The following is a 20209-nucleotide window of genomic DNA, read 5'->3' on the forward strand; positions in this document are numbered from 1 at the left end:
AGTACTGGAAAGCTGTGAAGGTAAGGTGAACTGAGGGGCTAAGCCCTGCCTGCAGTGCACTGAAGCCTTCTGCCACAAACAATTTATCAGAAGGGGCCACCCTACCCAGACAGTATGTTTTGAAGAGTTTTTTAGTTTTTTTAATCTCACTTGGTCCCCACCACAGAGTTCCACTTCCAGGGCTGTCTTCACTGGACTTCTGGTCCCCTTCTGTCAACTTCCTGTACAAACGGGGCCACATGCGCCTCTGCAACCTCTGGCCTTAGTGGTGACATGCCAACAATGGGCGCGTCATTGCTGAGTCATCACATGCTACTAGGGGACGTCACCGCTGAGTCTAGTTATTAGTTGCAGAGGCGCTGTCTGTGCGGGAAGTTGACAAACACGGACTGGAATCTATTGAAGACAGCCTGGGGAAAGGTAAAGATAACCTATCTACCAGATCGTAAATTTGTTTTAATTACCTTTTTTCTGAATACTTTTTCAAGATCCTCCAATGTACAATCTTCAGTGTTGAACCCGTTGCGTGAAGCAGGTGATCTCCACATTTTCTGCTTCTCTAGCTCTAGCGTGGTTGCCTCCCAATTTAATGCTATTTGAAAATACTGCAAATTAGTAAATAATTACAGTCCATATAAAAAGTATGGCAAAAAGCATGCAGACCTACATGTAAAGAATAAAAAAAAAACCCTCTAAAATAATAAAAACAAAAGAGACTATCATCCGTATATAAAAGTGTACCCATCAACAGAAGCAATGATATTACTGTAGAAACTTGCTTCAGCAGCAGTTCAGGGCTCTGCTCACCTATCCCGGCAGCCTGGACCCATCTCCCGCTGTCTCCTTCTTCTAGGCGGGTCTATTCGCCAGGCTTGCTCTGTCCCTCCACACAGGCTTCAGCCTTTTGATGGCAAGGGCTATCCTCCTGAAAGTGCCAGCATGCGCACCATAATTTTTACCAGCCAATGGCTGGCAACCCTGAGGTACATTAGGCACTTTCCCCTGTGGGAAGGTGCCTTGGCAATAAGGTTCTTAATCCGCTACTTCCTACAACGGTATGCTTTATTTCATTGTCTGCTGTGTGCCGACCTCTGCTTGTTTACTGGATAACGACCCTCAGTTGCACGACCTGAACTGTGTCTGACCTCTGTTTTGACCGTTCACTGCATGCCCTGACCTTGGATTGTTTATCGGATTGCACGTACTCCTTCTGCCCTGACTTCAGCCGGTTCCTGTCCTACTCTTCACTGGTGTCCATGAATCTCGTAGGCCAGCTGTGAATCATACAAGGACTGCCCCAGGAGGTAGTGGCCTAGTGGTTCCCCTACAGTGAAATCCAGACTTCTGTATGGGGGCTGAAGGGTTTAAACCAGGGGACTTCCAGGATAATGACCTTAGGAGTAGCCCAAAGTCAAATCAGCTGGTGGACACAGTGGTTCCACACCTAGTGCTGTAACAGAACCATCTACTCCAAGTCATCTATTTCTTAGTTAGCTGGGTGCCAATCCTCATAGTCACCATTACAGATCCAAACAAAGCTCTCACTACTTATTTAAATGAGTCCAAAATTCTGTTCTGATTAATTTCTTAATGCTTTCTGTAATAGAGCTCTATATACACTGCTTCCCCTCAAACAGCCATGATGAATAGTTTTTCTGCCTGCAGCCACCACTAGGGGGAGCTCACTGCATACATATATTTCACCAACTCCCACTCCAGTCCACAACACAACTGTATGCAGAGATCCCTTAAGCATTCTTACTGGCAGTTATTTTGGGACTATTTAGTTTAAACGGGTTGTCCAGTGGTATAATATTGATAGCCTATCCTCAAAATAGGCAGTCAATATAAGATCGGCAGGGGTCCGACTCACGATTACACTGCACTGATGCTACAAGGGAGACAGCATGCAGTAAACCATGAAGAGGACACTGCTCTTGCATGAATGTCGTGACCCCTTCGAACAGATAATCAGTGAAGGTGCTGGGAGTCGGACCCCTATAAATCAGCTGTTTGAACTGTTTAAAGACGTTCAGCGATCTGATATTAGTAACTTAACCTGAGGATAGGTCATTAATATTATACCAAGGTACACTTTAATGATCAACCAACAAATATACTTCAAAGGCTATAGACAATTTTGGATTTTTTATTTATGAAACTGCTTTTATTAAAACAAATTGACTTCATTTGTCTTCTGTAGGCTTCATGTATTCTCATACACTGCAAGCTGCTCAGTCACGTTCAGTGTGAAATTCTCAGTATGCAGCCCTTATCTATGCATTCTTTAAAGGCTATGGGCACCTTGGGAGTATATATCAAAAATCGCGCGCCTCGCGTCATTCGGCGCAGGCGCTCTGAGATGAGGAGGCTCGTATCCTCAGCACTCCCTCAGTGCGCCTGCGCCGATGACATCACCGAAAGAGAAGACGTCATCGGCGCAGGCGCACTGAGGGAGTGCTGAGGAGACGAGCCTCCTCATCTCAGAGCGCCTGCGCCGAATGACGCGAGGCGCGCGATTTTTGAATTACTGACAGGGCCAGCCGGAGGAGGAGATCACGGCTGGCCCTATCAATCAACACGGCGAGGGGGCGGATTTCTGCAGCAGCTACCAGCAAGTAGACGCCCTACTTGCTGGTAGAGCCCTCATTTACATATTATAAAAGTTCGTTTTATAAAGAATCGGCCGCATGAAAGTAAGTAAGAGCATTATATTCTCCTATATCGCACTATGAAGAATCTAACTATCCAAAAAAAAAAAAAAATGAGTTTTGCGGGGTGACAGAAACCCTTTAAGGCCCCTTTCACACGGGCGTTGCGGGAAAATGTGCGGGTGCGTTGCGGGAACACCCGCGATTTTTCCACGTGAGTGCAAAACATTGTAATGCGTTTTGCACTCGCGTGAGAAAAATCGCGCGTGTTTGGTACCCAAACCCGAACTTCTTCACAGAAGTTCGGGCTTGGGATCGGTGTTCTGTAAATAGTATTATTTTCCCTTATAACATGGTTATAAGGGAAAATAATAGCATTCTGAATACAGAATGCATAGTAAAACAGGGCTGGAGGGGTTAAAAAAAAATAAAAAATAATTTAACTCACCTTAATCCACTTGCTCGCGATGCCCGGCATCTCCGTCTGACTCTTTTACTGTATAGGACCTGTGGAGAGCATTAACTATAGTTTAAGGACCTGGGATGACGTCACTCTGGTCATCACATGGTACGTCACATGATCATGTGAAAGAGTCAGACGGAGATGCCGGGCATCGCGAGCAAGTGGATTAAGGGGAGTTAAATTATTTTTTATTTTTTTTTAACCCCTCCAGCCCTGTTTTACTATGCATTCTGTATTCAGAATGCTATTATTTTCCCTTATAACCATGTTATAAGGGAAAATAATAAGGTTCGGGTCTCCATCCCGATCGTCTCCTAGCAACCGTGCGTGAAAATCGCACCGCATCCGCACTTGCTTGCGGATGCTTGCGATTTTCACGCAACCCCATTCATTTCTATGGGGCCTGCGTTACGTGAAAAACGCACAAAGAGGAGCATGCTGCGATTTTCACGCAACGCAAAAGTGATGCGTGAAAATCACCGCTCGTGTGCACAGCCCCATAGAAATGAATGGGTCGGTATTCAGTGCGGGTGCAATGCGTTCACCTCCCGCATCGCATCCGCGCGGAATACTCGCTCGTGTGAAAGGGGCCTAATGGGTCTGCGATCCGGCCCCACAAAAAGATAGGACATGTTCTATCTTTTTGCGGATCGGAAGTACGGGACGAAACCCCACAGAAGCACACCGTAGTGCTTCCGTAGGGTTCCGTTCCGTACCATTTTGCATGATACAAATGTCCCCAAAGGTGTTCATAGCCTTTCATAAAGCTGACATCCCCTTTGATTTAAATCACAGAGAGGGTGGCTGCAGGCAAAGCCACCATAGCGCCAGTGGCGTCGCCAGGGGGGGCCAGAGGGGGCCACGGCCACCCCTACATCATGCTGTGCCCCCCCATGTGAGCCGCGGCCGCTGCCGCCGCCGCCGGGCACAGGGAGATGAGCGCTTCCATTGCGCTCATCTCCATTGTAAACTGCCTGTGCCAGCAGAGGTGCAGAGGAAGGAGAGGCGTGTCCCTTCCCCTTCCTCTGATAGGCTGCAGGCAGGCCCCGAAGTGGAGGAGAGGCCCCGCCCCCTAATTGCTCCTGTTTATCTTTCTAAAGCTAAAGGACCTTTGATGATGTCATCACAGGTCCTGTAAGGGAACTGCACAGTGTAAAGTGTAGTTCCCAGGTTAGAACAGTGCATCTGCCAGGACCTGTGATGACATCATCTTCAACATCACAGGTCCTGCAGAATCTAGCAAAGGAACTGCACCAAAAATGGTGTAGTTCCTAGGTTTCAAAGGTATATCTGCCAGGACCTGTGATGACATCATCACAGGTCCTTCAACCCCTAACAGCAAGTATTAGACATTCACAATCAGCTCTGCATTGATCCATGCAGACTGGAATGGAGTGGAAAGAGGAGGTCCTCCACTTCTCGTCATTTACCCCCCCCCCCTTCCCTCCATGCCCTGTTTTTACTCATTGCTCACTCATGTATAATACTTCAGACAGTTACAGTGACCCCTACCTCATGTACCTCACACACAGTGACCATAATGTATAACTGACCACATATTTCTATAAACACTGCATCTGCAGTATTATACCTTCTATGTGTCACATCAATACACTGCTCTGTGTGTAATATATATATATATATATATATATATATATATAGATAGATACACACACATACATGCACACACACTGCATATATTACACAGTATTATACATGCAATATGTACAGATATATAGTATATACCGCAGTGCACTGATATGTGAGGTACAAGGTATAATAGATGCTGTGTGTACAGATATCAGTACACTTCTGTATATACTATATATGTGAGGTACGAGGTATAATAGATGCAGTGTGTACAGATATATAGTATATACAGCAGTGTACTGATATATAGTATATACAGCGGTGTACTGATATCTGAGGTACGAGGTGTCAATACACTGCTGTATTTACTATATACCTGTACACACTGCATCTATTATACCTCGTACCTCACATATATAGTATATACAGAAGTGTACTGATATCTGTACACACAGCATCTATTATACCTTGTACCTCACATATCAGTGCACTGCGGTATATACTATATACCTGTACACACTGCATCTATTATACCCTGTACCTCACATATCAGAACACTAGGGAATATACTATATACCTGTACACTCTGCATATATTATACCGCGTACCTCACATAACTGTACACTGCTGTATATAATATACATCTGCATCTATTATACCTCTTTTGTGTGCCAGGGCTGTTTTGTAATCCCAATCCGGTTCTGATGGCATAAATTATAAAACGCAGCAGCAAGAATAGTTCATGGAACAAAGGGAGGGGCTATAAAAGGGGAATGGGGGCCCAATTTAGATTCCTGCTATGGGGCCCAGTGATTTTTATGTACGCCCCTGGCTGCAGGCACTAGGCCGGCAGCCTATCAGAGGCCGGCGCAATGACGTCATCGTGCCGCCTGAGCCTTACATTACAGCGTGGGACACAGGAAGAGGCTGCATCGCATCGCTGACACTTAGGTAAGTATTTTTTTTTAGTTTTTTTTTTACAATAGTGTTACTGGCACATTGGGGGGGCTTATTACAATACTGGCACATGATGATGGGGGGGACTTAATACTGGTACATGATGATGGGGGGGACTTAATACTGGCACATGATGATGGGGGGGACTTAATACTGGCACATGATGATGGGGGGACTTAATACTGGAACATGGGGGGGCTTAATACTGGCACGTGATGGGGGGCTTATTACTGGCACGTGATGGGGGGCTTATTATTGGCACGTGATGGGGGGCTTATTACTGGCACGTGATGGGGGGCTTATTACTGGCACGTGATGGGGGGCTTATTACTGGCACGTGATGGGGGCTTATTACTGGCACATTGGGGGGCTCTTGTTACTGGCACGTTATTGAGGGCACTTATTACTGGCACATTATTGGTGGGCACTAGAAGAAGGGGTGTTTTATATGGGGGGCTCTGTACAGTAGCATTTTATACTGGGACACATTATGGTGGGTACTATGGAGAAGGGGAGAGAGGAGTACTATGGAGTCATCTACGGGGGGCACTAAGAAGGGGTATTTTATACTTGTAAATTATGGGGGACACTGAGGGCATCTACTGGGGCACGATATATGGGACATTTTATACTGGTACATTATGGGGGGCACTAGCAGGAAGGGGGGAGAGGAGCACTATGGAGGCATTTACTGGTGCACTATATAGGGGTATTTTATACTGGCACATTATGGGGGACATTAGCTCAACTGGGGGCATAAGGGGGTATGTTTTGCACATTATAAGGAGAATTATTTCTACTGGGGGGCATTATGGTGGGTTTTATTACTCCCCCATGGTATGACCCCCTAGTAGCAGCACCAGCCTCTCTCTGCTCTGCTATCCCTCTGCCCCTTCTCCAAATCCTTATTATGAAATCTTTCTCATTAGGATAAAACACAACATCAGCTCTGCCGAGCCCCCGGCCAAAGTGTTGAAGTGGCGTCCGAGATCCCCAAGGGCCAAGCAAAGTAATTGTAAGTGTTCATGTGAAATATGTTTATTTTATATATGTACACTCCTGTGAGAGGCGGGGAGGGAGATCTGTGGATGACACTGTTATAGGGAGGGAGATCTGTGGATGACACTGTTATGGAGGGGGAAATGGGGATGACACTGTCATGGGGTGGATCTGTGGATGACACATATAGCATAAGATGCTATATACGGTATGTGGCATCCACAGATCCCCCCCATAGCAGTGTCATCCACAGATCCCCCTCTCTATAAAAGTGTCATCCACAGACAGCTGGACTTTTCTTCCCTGTTGCGTTTTAGGTATTGGGTAAAGTATTGCAGCATTTCTAAGCATACTTGTGTAAATGTATCGTTGTTATAGCTGCCACCCCTACTTTTGTCCTGGCCCCCAGTGTGCCCCCCCAAAATTTGAAAGCTAGAGACGCCACTGCATAGCACTCATTTGATGGACTTACCGATGAAGAAAACTGAGTAGACTGCAACGTATAAGAATACATGCAGACTGCAGATGCAAAACGTTTAATAAAACTCAATAACCAAAATTATTTTTAGCTAAAAATCTATGAATTCCAGTAAAAAAAGTCACCAAAGGTGTCCAAAGCCTTTAAGAAAAGTAGCAATAGCAAGTAAGATAAAAAAAAAAACGGCTTAATACAACAGAAAAAGTACTAAGAACTAGAAATGTGGGAAATAGATTTCCAAAGCACTCACTTATCATGTAGAAAGTTGATCCCTTGAAAATAGATGGAAGGGAAAAACGGTAAAAGCAGGAAGTGTTACATTTTACATATTCAGCGAATGTGGAACCAACAAAAAGTATCCAAGCTTACACTGTAAAGTATCCAAAGTCTTCTATGGGGAAGACAAGTCTGTCATTTTGGCATACCTCTGGCAGAACAGGAAGGTCCTCCAGAGTGAGAGATGCCCTTTATAGCTGCTCTCTACTCTGGCCAAGGGATAAGGATGCGGAACAGGGGACCCCCGTTCTATTAGCTCCAGAATTTCCTAATACTGTAGGATATATGAAAATGGGTTTTCTAAACGGGGAACCCCCTTTAAAGTATAGGTTAATGGCAGACAACCCAAATGTAGTTGTTACACTTTAGATATGAATGATTTTTCCATGGAAATCACTACTACTGCAGCAAATATAAGATCTGCTTAATTACTGCACTGGCCCGACCCACTGGGATGAGATTTTTGGCCAGTTTAATCTTCTAGCAACTGAATCAAAGGGATACTCTGAGATGTCTTAAGGTGGGTTTACATGGGCCGAGCTTATAGCCAATGGTCGGGAGGGAAACGTTTCTTCCGACAGTCAGCTGCTCGTTCAGTGAAGGAGATCGCTGCGTCTACATGCAGCGATCACCTCCACAGTATGAGAACTAGGGATCGCGATCGCTGGTCCTCATACATTTGCATTGTTTCTGGGCAGCAGATCACTGTTTAGAAAGCACGATCTGCTGCCCAGAAATGATCATTTTTGTGCTTGCACAAACGACAGGATCAACTGATGAACAAGCGTTTCGCTCGTTTATCGGGTGATCGGCAGCACACTATTATTCATTCCCGATAATCTGCCTGAATATCGGGCCATGTAAATCCACCTTTAGAAACATGTGAGGAGATGGTGAAGTCCACCTCTGATAACCAGAACAAAGGGAGCTAAACAGAGATTAATCCCATTACAGGTCCCTTAACACAGGACGACAGAGCAGCAGATTGTCGGGAAGGAAGTGTTTCTTCCCGACAATCGCCTGCTCGTCAGCAGAGGAGTAAGCTGCATTTACATGCAGCGATCTTCTCCACATTATGGGGAGGAGTGATTGCTAATGCCATCGCTCGTCGCCATACTGACTCTTTGGCCAGCAGCAGATTGTGTTTACACAGCACGATCTGCTGCCAGTAAACAATGATTTTTGTGCACGCACAAACGATTAAATTACGCTGTTCATTAGATAATCGGTAGTACATATCCACCGCCAGATAATCGCTAACGAGCATTCCTATGAACGCTCATTAGTGATTATCTTTTTGATTCTTGGCTCTGTAGTGCAGCCCATAAAAGCAAGTCTATGCCCATTATTCTGATTGTTTAGTGGATGAAATTATAGATTCTCTTGCAGATTTGATAACATATCTTACGTTAAGAAGACAGTTTGAGCCAACAACCAATATTGACTCAAAACCTCCACGAATGGCAAAGTTACAGCTTCAAGTGATTGCATGGTCTTTCCAAATGCCACATCTCTCAAGTGCCACTCTTAAGTGCACAGACTGAATTATACCAGAATTGGACCAGAAGGGGACCACAGGTAAATACAGACATTAGTTAATGCAAACAATGTTTCAATTTTTCCTCTTACTCTTCCCACTTTTCCAACACCTCCTGAAATACCCCCACATCCATTCACCCATCAAGGAACTATTCATCTCTTCCTACATTTTACCTTCTCATCTGACCGCTTGCACAAACCTGTTTGCCAACATAAAACACTTCCTTCCCAAACACACACACACGCCTCATGCCCTCTCTTATTCTCATCTATTAACACTTTCTCTGCTTCTCCTTACTGCTGGTGATATCTCTCCAAACCCTGGACCCCCTCAGCAAATCCCCACTATCACCTCCATGTCCCACTACAAATCTCCTTCTACAAATTTCTGCAACCCCTTAAACCTAATAACTATTTCTCTGACCCCTGCTCCTTTGGTTCCTCTTGCAGGAGCATTATGGAACGCGCGCTCTGTCTGTAACAAACTGTCATACATTCATGAACTGTTCATCTCTCAAAAGCTTTCCTTTCTGGGTCTCACAGAAACATGGCTGACACCCTCTGACACCGCCTCCCCTGCTGCACTCTCTTATAGTGGATTTCAATTCACTCACACCCCCCGCCCCGGCTGCAAACATGGTGGAGGAGTTGGTCTTCTCCTATCAGACACCTGCTCGTACAGCCCAATTCCACTGCCACCCTCCATTACACTCACCTCATTTGAAGTATGCTCTGTTCGCATCTACTCTCCCTCTAACCTTCAAGTAGCCGTCATTTACCGCCCTCCAGGCCCAGCCACTATCTTTCTTGACCACTTTAACACCTGGCTACTACACTTTCTTTCTGCCGACATCCCCACGATCATCATGGGTGACTTCAACATCCCTATTGACACATGCCACTCGGCCGCCTCTAAACTCTTATCGCTCTCTTCCTCCTTCGGCCTATCACAGTGGTCTTCAGCTCCCACCCACAGAGATGGTCACACTCTGGATCTGATCTTTACCCGCCTCTGCTCCCTATCTAACCTTTCTAATTCGCCTCTCCCCCTATCCGACCACAACCTACTCACCTTCTCTTCACTGGTCTCTTCTGCTGCTCCCCCGGTCCACACACTAACACACCCCCGCAGGAACCTTAAACATCTCGACTTTTGCTTGCTTTCTGATTCTCTTCTCTCACTCTCTACCATATGCTCCCTCCAAGACCCAGAAGCTGCTACCACCCTATATAACAACACAATAAGTACAGCTCTGGACACTGTTGCCCCCCTCACACACAACAAAACCCGAAAAATCAACAGACAACCCTGGCACACCAACCTGACCAAAAAACTCAGACAAGCTTCCAGGGCTGCTGAGCGGCAATGGAAGAAATCCCATTCTAAAGATCATCTCACCACATACAAGCAATCCCTCCTCATATTTAAATACTCACTCGCTGATGCAAAACAGGCCTACTTCTCATCTCTCATATCTTCCCTGTCACACAACCCTAAACAACTTTTTAGCACTTTTAACTCCCTTCTCTGTCCCCCAGCGCCCCCACCCTCTCCTCTCTTCTCAGCTGAGGACTTTGCCAAATACTTCAAACAAAAGATAGTCCACATCAGGGAAAGCTTCACTACACAGTCCCCACAGACCCTCTACACAACTGCTCGGTCCTCTTCTCCCAAAACCTGCTTCTCCACCATTACAGAAGAAAAACTCTCCACTCTACTCTCCAAATCTCATCTGACCACCTGTGCACTTGACCCAATCCCATCCCACCTCATCCCTAACCTCACCACAGTGTTTATCCCAACCCTAACTCATCTCTTCAACCTATCACTCAACTCTGGTGTCTTCCCCTCTGCTTTTAAACATGCTACCATTACACCCATCCTCAAAAAGCCTTCACTTGACCCATCTTCCTTGTCCAGTTATCGCCCCATATCACTTCTTCCGTATGCCTCAAAGCTACTTGAACAACATTTCCATTCAGAACTGTCCTCCCACCTCTCCTCCTGCTCCCTCTTTGACCGCCTACAATCTGGCTTCCGACCCCACCACTCGACCGAGACTGCCCTTACCAAAGTCACCAATGACCTGCTGACAGCCAAAACCAAGAAACAATACTCTGTCCTCCTTCTCCTTGACCTGTCCTCTGCCTTTGACACTGTTGACCACTCCATTCTGTTGCAAACTCTCTCATCTCTTGGCATCACCGACCTGGCCCTCTTCTGGATCACATCATACCTCACAGACCGGACGTTTAGCGTCTCCCACTCTCGCACCACCTCCTCGTCTCATTCCCTCTCTGTTGGTGTCCCGCAAGGCTCTGTCCTAGGACCCCTGCTCTTCTCCATCTACACTTTTGGCCTGGGACAGCTCATAGAGTCCCATGGCTTTCAGTATCACTCCTACGCTGACGACACACAAATCTACCTCTCTGGTCCAGACATCACCACCTTACTATCACGAATCCCACAATGTCTATCTTCTATATCATCCTTCTTCGCCTCTCGCTTTCTAAAACTTAACATGGATAAGACAGAATTTATAATCTTTCCCCCATCTTGTTCAACCCCCTCAGCAGACCTATCTATCATGATCAATGGCTGCACACTCTCCCCGGTCAACAAAGTCCGCTGCCTTGGAGTGACCTTTGATTCTGCACTTTCCTTCCGACCGCAAATCCAAGCTCTTTCCACCACCTGCCGCCTCCAACTCAAAAACATCTCCCGCATCCGTGCTTTCCTTAACTTTGACTCTGCGAAAATTCTTGTACATGCCCTCATTATCTCCCGCCTAGACTACTGCAACATTCTCCTCTGTGGCCTTCCATCTAGCACTCTCGCACCCCTCCGATCTATCCTCAACTCTTCTGCCCGACTAATCCACCTCTCATCCTATTATTCCTCTGCCTCTCCCCTCTGCCAATCCCTTCACTGGCTCCCCATTGCCCAGCGAATTCACTTCAAAGTACTAACAAATACATACAAGGCCGTCCATAACCTGTCCCCTCCCTACATCTCGGAGCTACTTTCCCGATACATCCCCACACACACTCTCCGATCCTCACAAGACCTCCTTCTCTCCTCTCCTCTTATCGCCTCTTCCCACAATTGACTCCAAGATTTCTCCCGTGCATCCCCCATACTCTGGAACTCGCTACCCCAACATATCAGACTCTCACCTACATTGGAATCCTTCAAAAGAAACCTGAAAACCCACCTCTTCAGACAAGCCTACAACCAGTGACCCTGCTGCCTCTATACCGCCATGACCAACTTCACCCGCACCTACTGTGTCCTTCTCCCGTACCATGTAGATTGTAAGCCCTCACGGGCAGGGCCCTCTCTCCTTTTGTACCAGTTTGTAACTTGTCTTGTTTATGATTAGTGCGATTGTCTGTATTATGTATGTGCACCGCTTATCACATGTACAGCGCTATGGAATGAATGGCGCTTTAATAATAAATAATAATAATAATTTCATGATTTCAAATGAATTGCTTCCATGTATTTAAAGATATTTGGAAGAAGCTTTCCCTTTCATGCTCATTGTTACCTTGTGCCACACTCTCCTGCCCAGGTTTGTTCTGCTGTTCTACATTAATGCCAAGATTTCGCAGAAGCTCCTTGTAGTCCATGGTGTGCTTCTTACCTATACAGTAGTGACTCCAAAATCTAGAGAGAGAGATAAACAGACAGTGATGCTTATAATAGGATCTTATAATCATCGCTCAGTGAGATGTAAAGAGGTGAGATCTAAGTCTTGAGATCCCCGAATGTAAGCCATGCACAAAAAGGACAACACAAGGCAACATGTTTGGAGAAAAAAGGCATCATCTCAAGTTGACTCCTTCCCAGTGGACACACTGAAGCTGTTAAAGAGTTCCACAACAATATCTTCACTGCCAAGGTTAAATTGTCGCAACAACTGTTGGGATAATAAGGGAACAGGGAATTTGTTGGAATGTGCTGATGGACACTACAACCAGCCTTGTGTTCCCAACATTTACTTTGTTAGCAGCCCCTAATCTTACTTGGAGAGTGCTGGTTGTATTGGTAGAAAGGCCCAATCTTACTTGGAGAGTGCTGGTTGTATTGGTAGAACTGCCTAATCTTCCTTGGAGAGTGCTGGTTGTATTGGTAGAACGGCCTAATCTTCCTTGGAGAGTGCTGGTTGTATTGGTAGAACGGCCTAATCTTCCTTGGAGAGTGCTGGTTGTATTGGTAGAACGGCCTAATCTTACTTGGAGAGTGCTGGTTGTATTGGTAGAACTGCCCCGGCAATGAGGATGTGTGGCACGTACTAGTCTGGACCTACTTGTAATACACTGTACATGTTCCCTTGTCCTGAGATACAGCTCCTTCATTTCTGCACATATTATTACTATTCAGCATTCCTTTAATTTTCCATTTTTCTTTCCTCCTCATATTTCCATACATTAGATTTTTTTATATTGCTCTGCATGCAAGCGTTTCTTTATTACCGACATGAAAAGTTACAGCACTGGTACTTTTCACTACTCTCTTTATTCCTTCTCTACGTTAAGCGCACCGACTTGTAACGTGCTCAAGGGAGGGGGAGGGGGGGGCTGCGGAGCAATGAATTGTTTTCCCTCCCCGCCACCACCACCACCCCCACTATCCACCCACTGCGCTCACTCTCTCTTTTTAAACCCTTTGCCTTGTGTCTTTGCAGTTTAATTGAAAACTGTGCAGGCGTTTTATAATTTACTGCTTATTTGATTCTGGAATGGATACAAATTCAATTTAAGGATCTAAGCTGTCTTCAGATTGCGGTGAAAAACGCTGGGTTTTGTGTGAAATAAAACAGTGCGATGGGTTATTGCTTTCCTAATTTCAGAATGCCAACGGGATTTTGGCCAGGGAACAGGAGAGCTCTGTGACAGACACTGGGTATTCTTTTAATTGAATTAACCTGCATAGTTTTATTTGGGGGCAGGATACCAGCAGTAATGTTGCCTCTCCAATGCTGTCACATTGAGGATGTTCAGTTCTAATAACATACGACTTTAATGATAATGGGTGCTTTATCTGGCGGTAACTTTCTGCTCGAGTCGAACGTAGAAGACGCACAGATTATAAACCCCGGTATTCATCTAAGTGATGATCTGTGAAATATCTCAGCATTCTGACTAAACCTAAGCATGGCAGATGTGTTTTTATTTCCACTTAGTATCCCCGATTATTAATGGCATCTATAAGAGAAGAGCGTTTCCTTATACAAGAGGGGTTTGAAACAATAGGGACATTTTTTGAAAACTTGAACAAGGTACTGATGGTGGAGAGAGGCGGTAAATAGTGTTAGAGTCTATGGAGGTACAGATGTAGCATAGTTAAAAGGGTTGTGCAAGTTATTTTTAATGATGACCTATCCTCAGGATAGGTCAACGTTATCAAATTGCCTGGGGTCCGACACCCAGCACCCCCGGCGATCAGCTGTTTGAGAGAAGGCGCGCGCCGTGCCAGCGCTGCCTCATCTTCATTGTTTACCTGCTTCATCACATCCACAGTGATGGGCCTATATAAAAGTGTATAGGAGGGAGCCGTCCCATTGAAATGAATTGGACAGCGTAAGTGTAATTACACCTTTTCACTGCTGCGGATGCGACAATAAATAGGAGGCAGCGCTGGCATGGCGCACGCCTTCTCTTCAAACAACTGATTGACGGGGGTGCAGGGTGCCGGACCCTCGCCGATCTGATATTGATGACCTATCCTGAGGATAGGTCATTAATAAAAATAACTTGGACAACCCCTTTAACACACTCGGTGAGCTATCACATCCAGTTAATACATTATGACTGTGACTAAACTGTGCTGCGTCTGTAATAGAAGGAGAGTTTCTTTGTCCAGGACTGAACAGTGAAGAGTAGGTCTCACTGCTTCACCTTAGACTGCTGGAGAACCTAAAAACACATGAATACTCCATGGCTGATGTGTATAAATTTCAGTTTAAATCTGTGCTAGGGCTGGGCGATCAAATTATTTCGATTTATTTGCCTTTTTAGAGACCCACAATGTTGCTTTTTGAAAAATCTAATAATTGATTTTTTTTGTCAGCGCATGCGGTATAGTGTGTTCAGCCCCTGCCGTCTACACCATTAACCAAGTCCGGTTATGTAATTTTTATCTTCATACTCACTTGCATTCTGGCGCTGTGCTCTGACAATCCAGCAGTGAAAGCACCGACTCCTGTGCACAAATACATAATGGAGAGGACTCAAAGGAGAGTCCTCTCCATGCATTTTACTGCTGCTTTGTGGGAACACAGCGTCAGAATGAGTATGAAGATAAAAATAGATAATGGGACTCCGCATCATTTACACCTGATATTGTATGCTCTAGTGGGTGTTTTGGAGCTGACAGATTCCCTTTAAATTGAAAATAATCAGGATTTTTTTTTTTTTATTCATTTTGCCAAAATCGCCCAGCCCTAATCTGTACCTGCTGAGAGATTCTCTGATACACACATGAAGAGGACCTAGCGGAACTTCCTGTGACCTCCTGGATAACTGACAACTAGTCTATTGGAAAGGGGTTGCCCTTACTGAAAAATCCTTGGAAGTGAAGTTTCGACATGTAGACAGTCTGAAAGGAAAATTGCAGTTCTCTAACATAGTGCAACCTCGTTGAGACAACCACCCAAAAGTCTTCTTCTAGAGGGGTGATCCTCACAAAACCGTGCCAAATTCGGTTCATAGGACAAAAATCTGCTTTAGATTGGGAGTGGGATTATTTGCACTGCAAATACATATTACCTCATTTTACAAGTGAATGGGGCTGTATTGGAGCTTGTACACAGCACCTGGACGGGAATGGGAGGTGGTCAAAGAAGGTAGACACCCATCAGACATATCCAATCGATGTGCAATTAATATGTCTGATGAGAAAACCCATCTTTGTCCCATTATGAGTAAGATGAGTGACCACCAATGTGGTCACCACCACAGTTCTAATGTGGTTACTATCTTGCATTTCTATAGTCCTGAAGAGCACATTTACAGGCCTTGGGGTCATTGTATGGGTGTGCTCACATGTGGCAGAATTACTGCAGTACGGTGGTCCCTCAAGATACAAAGGCCTCAGGATACAGTATTTCCAACATACAATGGTCTTTCCTGGACCATCATAAGTTGAAATTAGACTCAACATACAATGTCTCAGACTCTGATCAAACCAATCAATATGGTAATTTATCTGGTAAAACCTCTGTATTGGCTGTCTAGAAGCACCTCTTTACAGTACAGTGCGGTACTACATGTCCTGTATTGCTCTCGATTTGTGCCAAGATGAACTGCTTCTTTGGTCAGAAGAAGGTAACGCCACTTTATTTTCCAGGTACACTGAAGGACCCTGAAGAATCTGCTGTCCTCATCATAGAAAGTAATTACAGCTTCCTGCAGCTATTCCTGACTGTTATATGTATGGACTTGTTTTAATTGTTTTAGTTATCCGCTTATTTTTCTTACATTTTCATTTCTTATTTTTGATAACATTTTCTGCTCATGTAATGTACTTTCTTGTCCCAAAAGTGATGAAGCAGTATAATTTGACCAATTATTAGTGGCAACTGAGAGGCATCTTAAACCAAATCTTAAGTGTGCTTATATAGATGGTAATATGTTCCACGGTCTTGAAAATATGGTTTTAGACCAAGGTTCTCAAACACGAGGCTCTTGTGCTGTAAGGCAATTATTCTACAGCCCGTGTCTAGCAGGGCCGCATCTCGCTTCAGGCGGCGGGCAATCTGCTTCTGAGGGGGAGGCAGTTTACAGCAGGCCAGGGGGCCTATGGCTCCTGTCCTTACTGTTCAGCCTCATAGGCCACAGGCCACTAGGCCTGAAGACTATGAGGTGGTAGAATGGAGCAGGAGGTCACAATGACATCATTGCGACCTCCTGCGCAAGCTCTCAGGCAGTGCAAAGATGTGGTCGCGAACAAATTGGGGTAGTGTAGGGGGCACTATTATTACTATTGAAAGCAGCCTGGGACCACTATTACTATGGGGGCACTACACATAGTGTGTGTGGGAATTGGGTAGCACAGCAGACACAGTATTGGAAGTAGCGTCAGGATGACAATATTGGAACACCGGGGAACACAGACGTCTGTGTGCCAAATTCTGCAGAGATGACACATGGATGAAAGAAGTCATCAAGGAGGTCTGGTCTGAATGGAAAACATGAGGAAAACAAATGTTTACCTCAGGGGAGACATCACTGGATGTACAGTAACAGGTATTTGGTGCCATATACAATAATTTTGTATTGTCTCATATTTGAAATTAACTTGGCCCATCAACTGGAATTTTTTTTTATGAGAAGCCCATATATCCAGCCGAGCTTGAGATGACTCTTTTAGATCCATAAACCTGATGCTGTACCTACCTGCATCTCCTTACCTCATCTTGAGATGTGCTGCTGATTTTGAATATATGACATGACAGTTAATGGCGGAAATCCTTAAAATTAACCCGTTTACGATCAAGTACCGTAATTGTACAATGTGTGGCCCCTGCACTAAACTCACAACTATAAAAGTCCGGCACAGGTTTAAAGCTCTTGCACTTTAGCAAGAGCAGGTTAGGTGTCTGGCTGGCTGACAACCAGGGACCCTGAGGATAAGATATATGTGGTTTGTAACCCCATCTGTCTTCCCTTTTCTAGCCTACAGTACATAGCATTCATTGAGCATGTTGTAGTAAATAGAGGTAGCAAAAGCATCACTGCCCCTATTGGACCCAACAATCATGTAGTAGACCCGGATCAGCTCTGCCAATGACTAATGTCTCCCAGGGGGGCTGTTTTCCTTTATAAATTAGGCTGTAACCTTGGAAAACTGAAAAATATAAATAAAATACAATATGTGACTGTCCCCCAGAGGTCTTTTATGACCTTATGGGGAACCTATTATGCTAAAAAATATGCAAAGAAGTAATAAAACCTATACTATACATATTACATTTCAAAATGACAAAAAAAAAATAAGAAACCCATGGATGCAAAAAAATATAAAAAATTGCATATATACAGTTGCAAGAAAAAGTATGTGAATCCTTTGGAATGATATGGATTTCTGCCCAAATTGTTCATAAAATGTGACCTGATCTTCATCTAAGTCATAGTCTGCTTAAACTAATAACACACAGAAATAAATGTTACCATGTTTTTATTGAACATACCATGTAAACATTCACAGTGCAGGTGGAAAAAGTATGTGAACCACTAGACTAATGACATCTCCAAGAGCTAATTGGAGTGAGGTGTCAGCCAACTGGAGTCCAATCAATGAGATGAGATTGGAGGTGTTGGTTACAGCTGCCCTGCCCTATAAAAAACACACACACCAGTTCTGGGTTTGCTTTTCACAGGAAGCACTGCCTGATGTGAATGATGCCTCGCACAAAAGAGCTCTCAGAAGACCTACGATTAAGAATTGTTGACTTGCATAAAGCTGGAAAGGGTTATAAAAGTATCTCCAAAAGCCTTGCTGTTCATCAATCCATGGTAAGACAAATTGTCTATAAATGGAGAAAGCTATTCTCCCTAGGAGTGGCCGTCCTGTAAAGATAACTGCAAGAGCACAGCGCAGACTGCTCAATGAGGTGAAGAAGAATCCTAGAGTGTCAGCTAAAGACTTGCAAAGGTCTCTGGCATATGCTAACATCCCTGTTAGCGAATCTACGATATGCAAAACACTAAACAAGAATGGATTTCATGGGAGGATACCACAGAGGAAGCCACTGCTGTCCAAAAAAATATTGCTGCACGTTTACAGTTTGCACAAGAGCACCTGGAGGTTCCGCAGCAATACTGGCAAAATATTCTGTAGACAGATGAAACCAAAGTTGAGTTGTTTGGAAGAAACACACAACACTAAGTGTGGAGAAAAAGAGGCACAGCACACCAACATCAAAACCTCATCCCAACTGTGAAGTATGGTGGTGGGGGCATCATGGTTTGGGGCTGCTTTGCTGCATCAGGGCCTGGACGGATTGCTATGATCGAAGGAAAAATGAATTCCCAAGTTTATCAAGACATTTTGCAGGAGAACTTAAGGCCATCTGTCTACCAGCTGAAGCTCAACAGAAGATGGGTGTTGCAACAGGACAACGACCCAAACCATAGAAGTAAATCAACTACAAAATGGCTTAAACAGAAGAAAATACGCCTTCTGGAGGGGCCCAGTCAGAGTCCTGACCTCAACCCGATTGAGATGCTGTGGCCATGACCTCAAGAAAGCGATCCACACCAGACATCCCAAGAATATTGCTGAACTGAAACAGTTCTGTAAAGAGGAACGGTCAAGAATTACTCCTGACCGTTGTGCACGTCTGATCTGCAACTACAGGAAACGTTTGGTTGAAGTTATTGCTGCCAAAGGAGGTTCAACCAGTTATTACATCCAAGGGTTCACATACTTTTTCCACCTGCACTGTGAATGTTTACATGGTGTGTTCAATAAAAACATGGTAACATTTAATTCTTTATGTTATTAGTTTAAGCAGACTGTGATTGTCTATTGTTGTGACTTAGATGAAGATCAGATCACATTTTATGACCAATTTGTGCAGAAATCCATATCATTCCAAAGGGTTCACATACTTTGTCTTGCAACTGTATATATATATATATATATACTCTAACAGTGCCAACCATAATGCTAGCCACAGTGTCCCACTGCTATCCATGGTCCCAAAGTTACAAAGAGCCAAGTAAAAGCCAATATGCCACAGTGGGACAAAAGGATTATCCTACTGATTTTTGGAAATTTGGAAGGCATGCCGTGCCATATTAAGAACTGTGAGCACCTCACCGGTAAGGCCCACCTCTCAGTTCAAATAGAAACTATTTTAAAATAATCCTGACCCCCGTACAATTTGGATAACATATAATAAAATAAAATATATTTTCTGTGTCAATGTTTGATACACTGCTCTATTAACCACTAAACAAACTCCTTGTCCTTTGACTGACTTTGAAAATCGACCACAATCTCTACCAGTTTATGGCTCCACTATGGGATCTCAGCACTCTGAATATTTCCATAACAATATGAAGCAGGCAATCAAACTGGAAAATCGTTCCCCTGAGGGGCCCTTTTATTGAAGTCTTCTCAGAGGCCTACATGGGTGAACTGGTCACACAAAACCCTCGCCTGCAGTTAGGTCAATAAAAGACCACCACCTACATGTAGGCATGGGCCAAACATGAGGGCACAGGTAGGCAATATGGACAATT

General features: G+C 44.6%; 1 protein-coding gene across 2 annotated transcripts in view; it reads right to left on the minus strand.

Moving 5' to 3' along the window:
• EFCAB6 (EF-hand calcium binding domain 6) overlaps positions 1–20209 on the minus strand; it is a 180030-nt gene that overhangs the window by 113556 nt on the left and 46265 nt on the right. For both annotated transcript variants that reach the window (XM_040439180.1, XM_040439181.1), the window contains 2 exons: positions 12505–12623; positions 465–592 (listed from right to left, as the gene is read on the minus strand). In XM_040439180.1, the coding sequence (XP_040295114.1) occupies positions 465–592; positions 12505–12623 (247 nt within the window). The remainder of the gene's footprint in view (positions 1–464; positions 593–12504; positions 12624–20209) is intronic.

Source organism: Bufo bufo, chromosome 1 (genome assembly GCF_905171765.1).
Source record: "Bufo bufo chromosome 1, aBufBuf1.1, whole genome shotgun sequence".
In the NCBI taxonomy this organism is placed as follows: domain Eukaryota; kingdom Metazoa; phylum Chordata; class Amphibia; order Anura; family Bufonidae; genus Bufo; species Bufo bufo.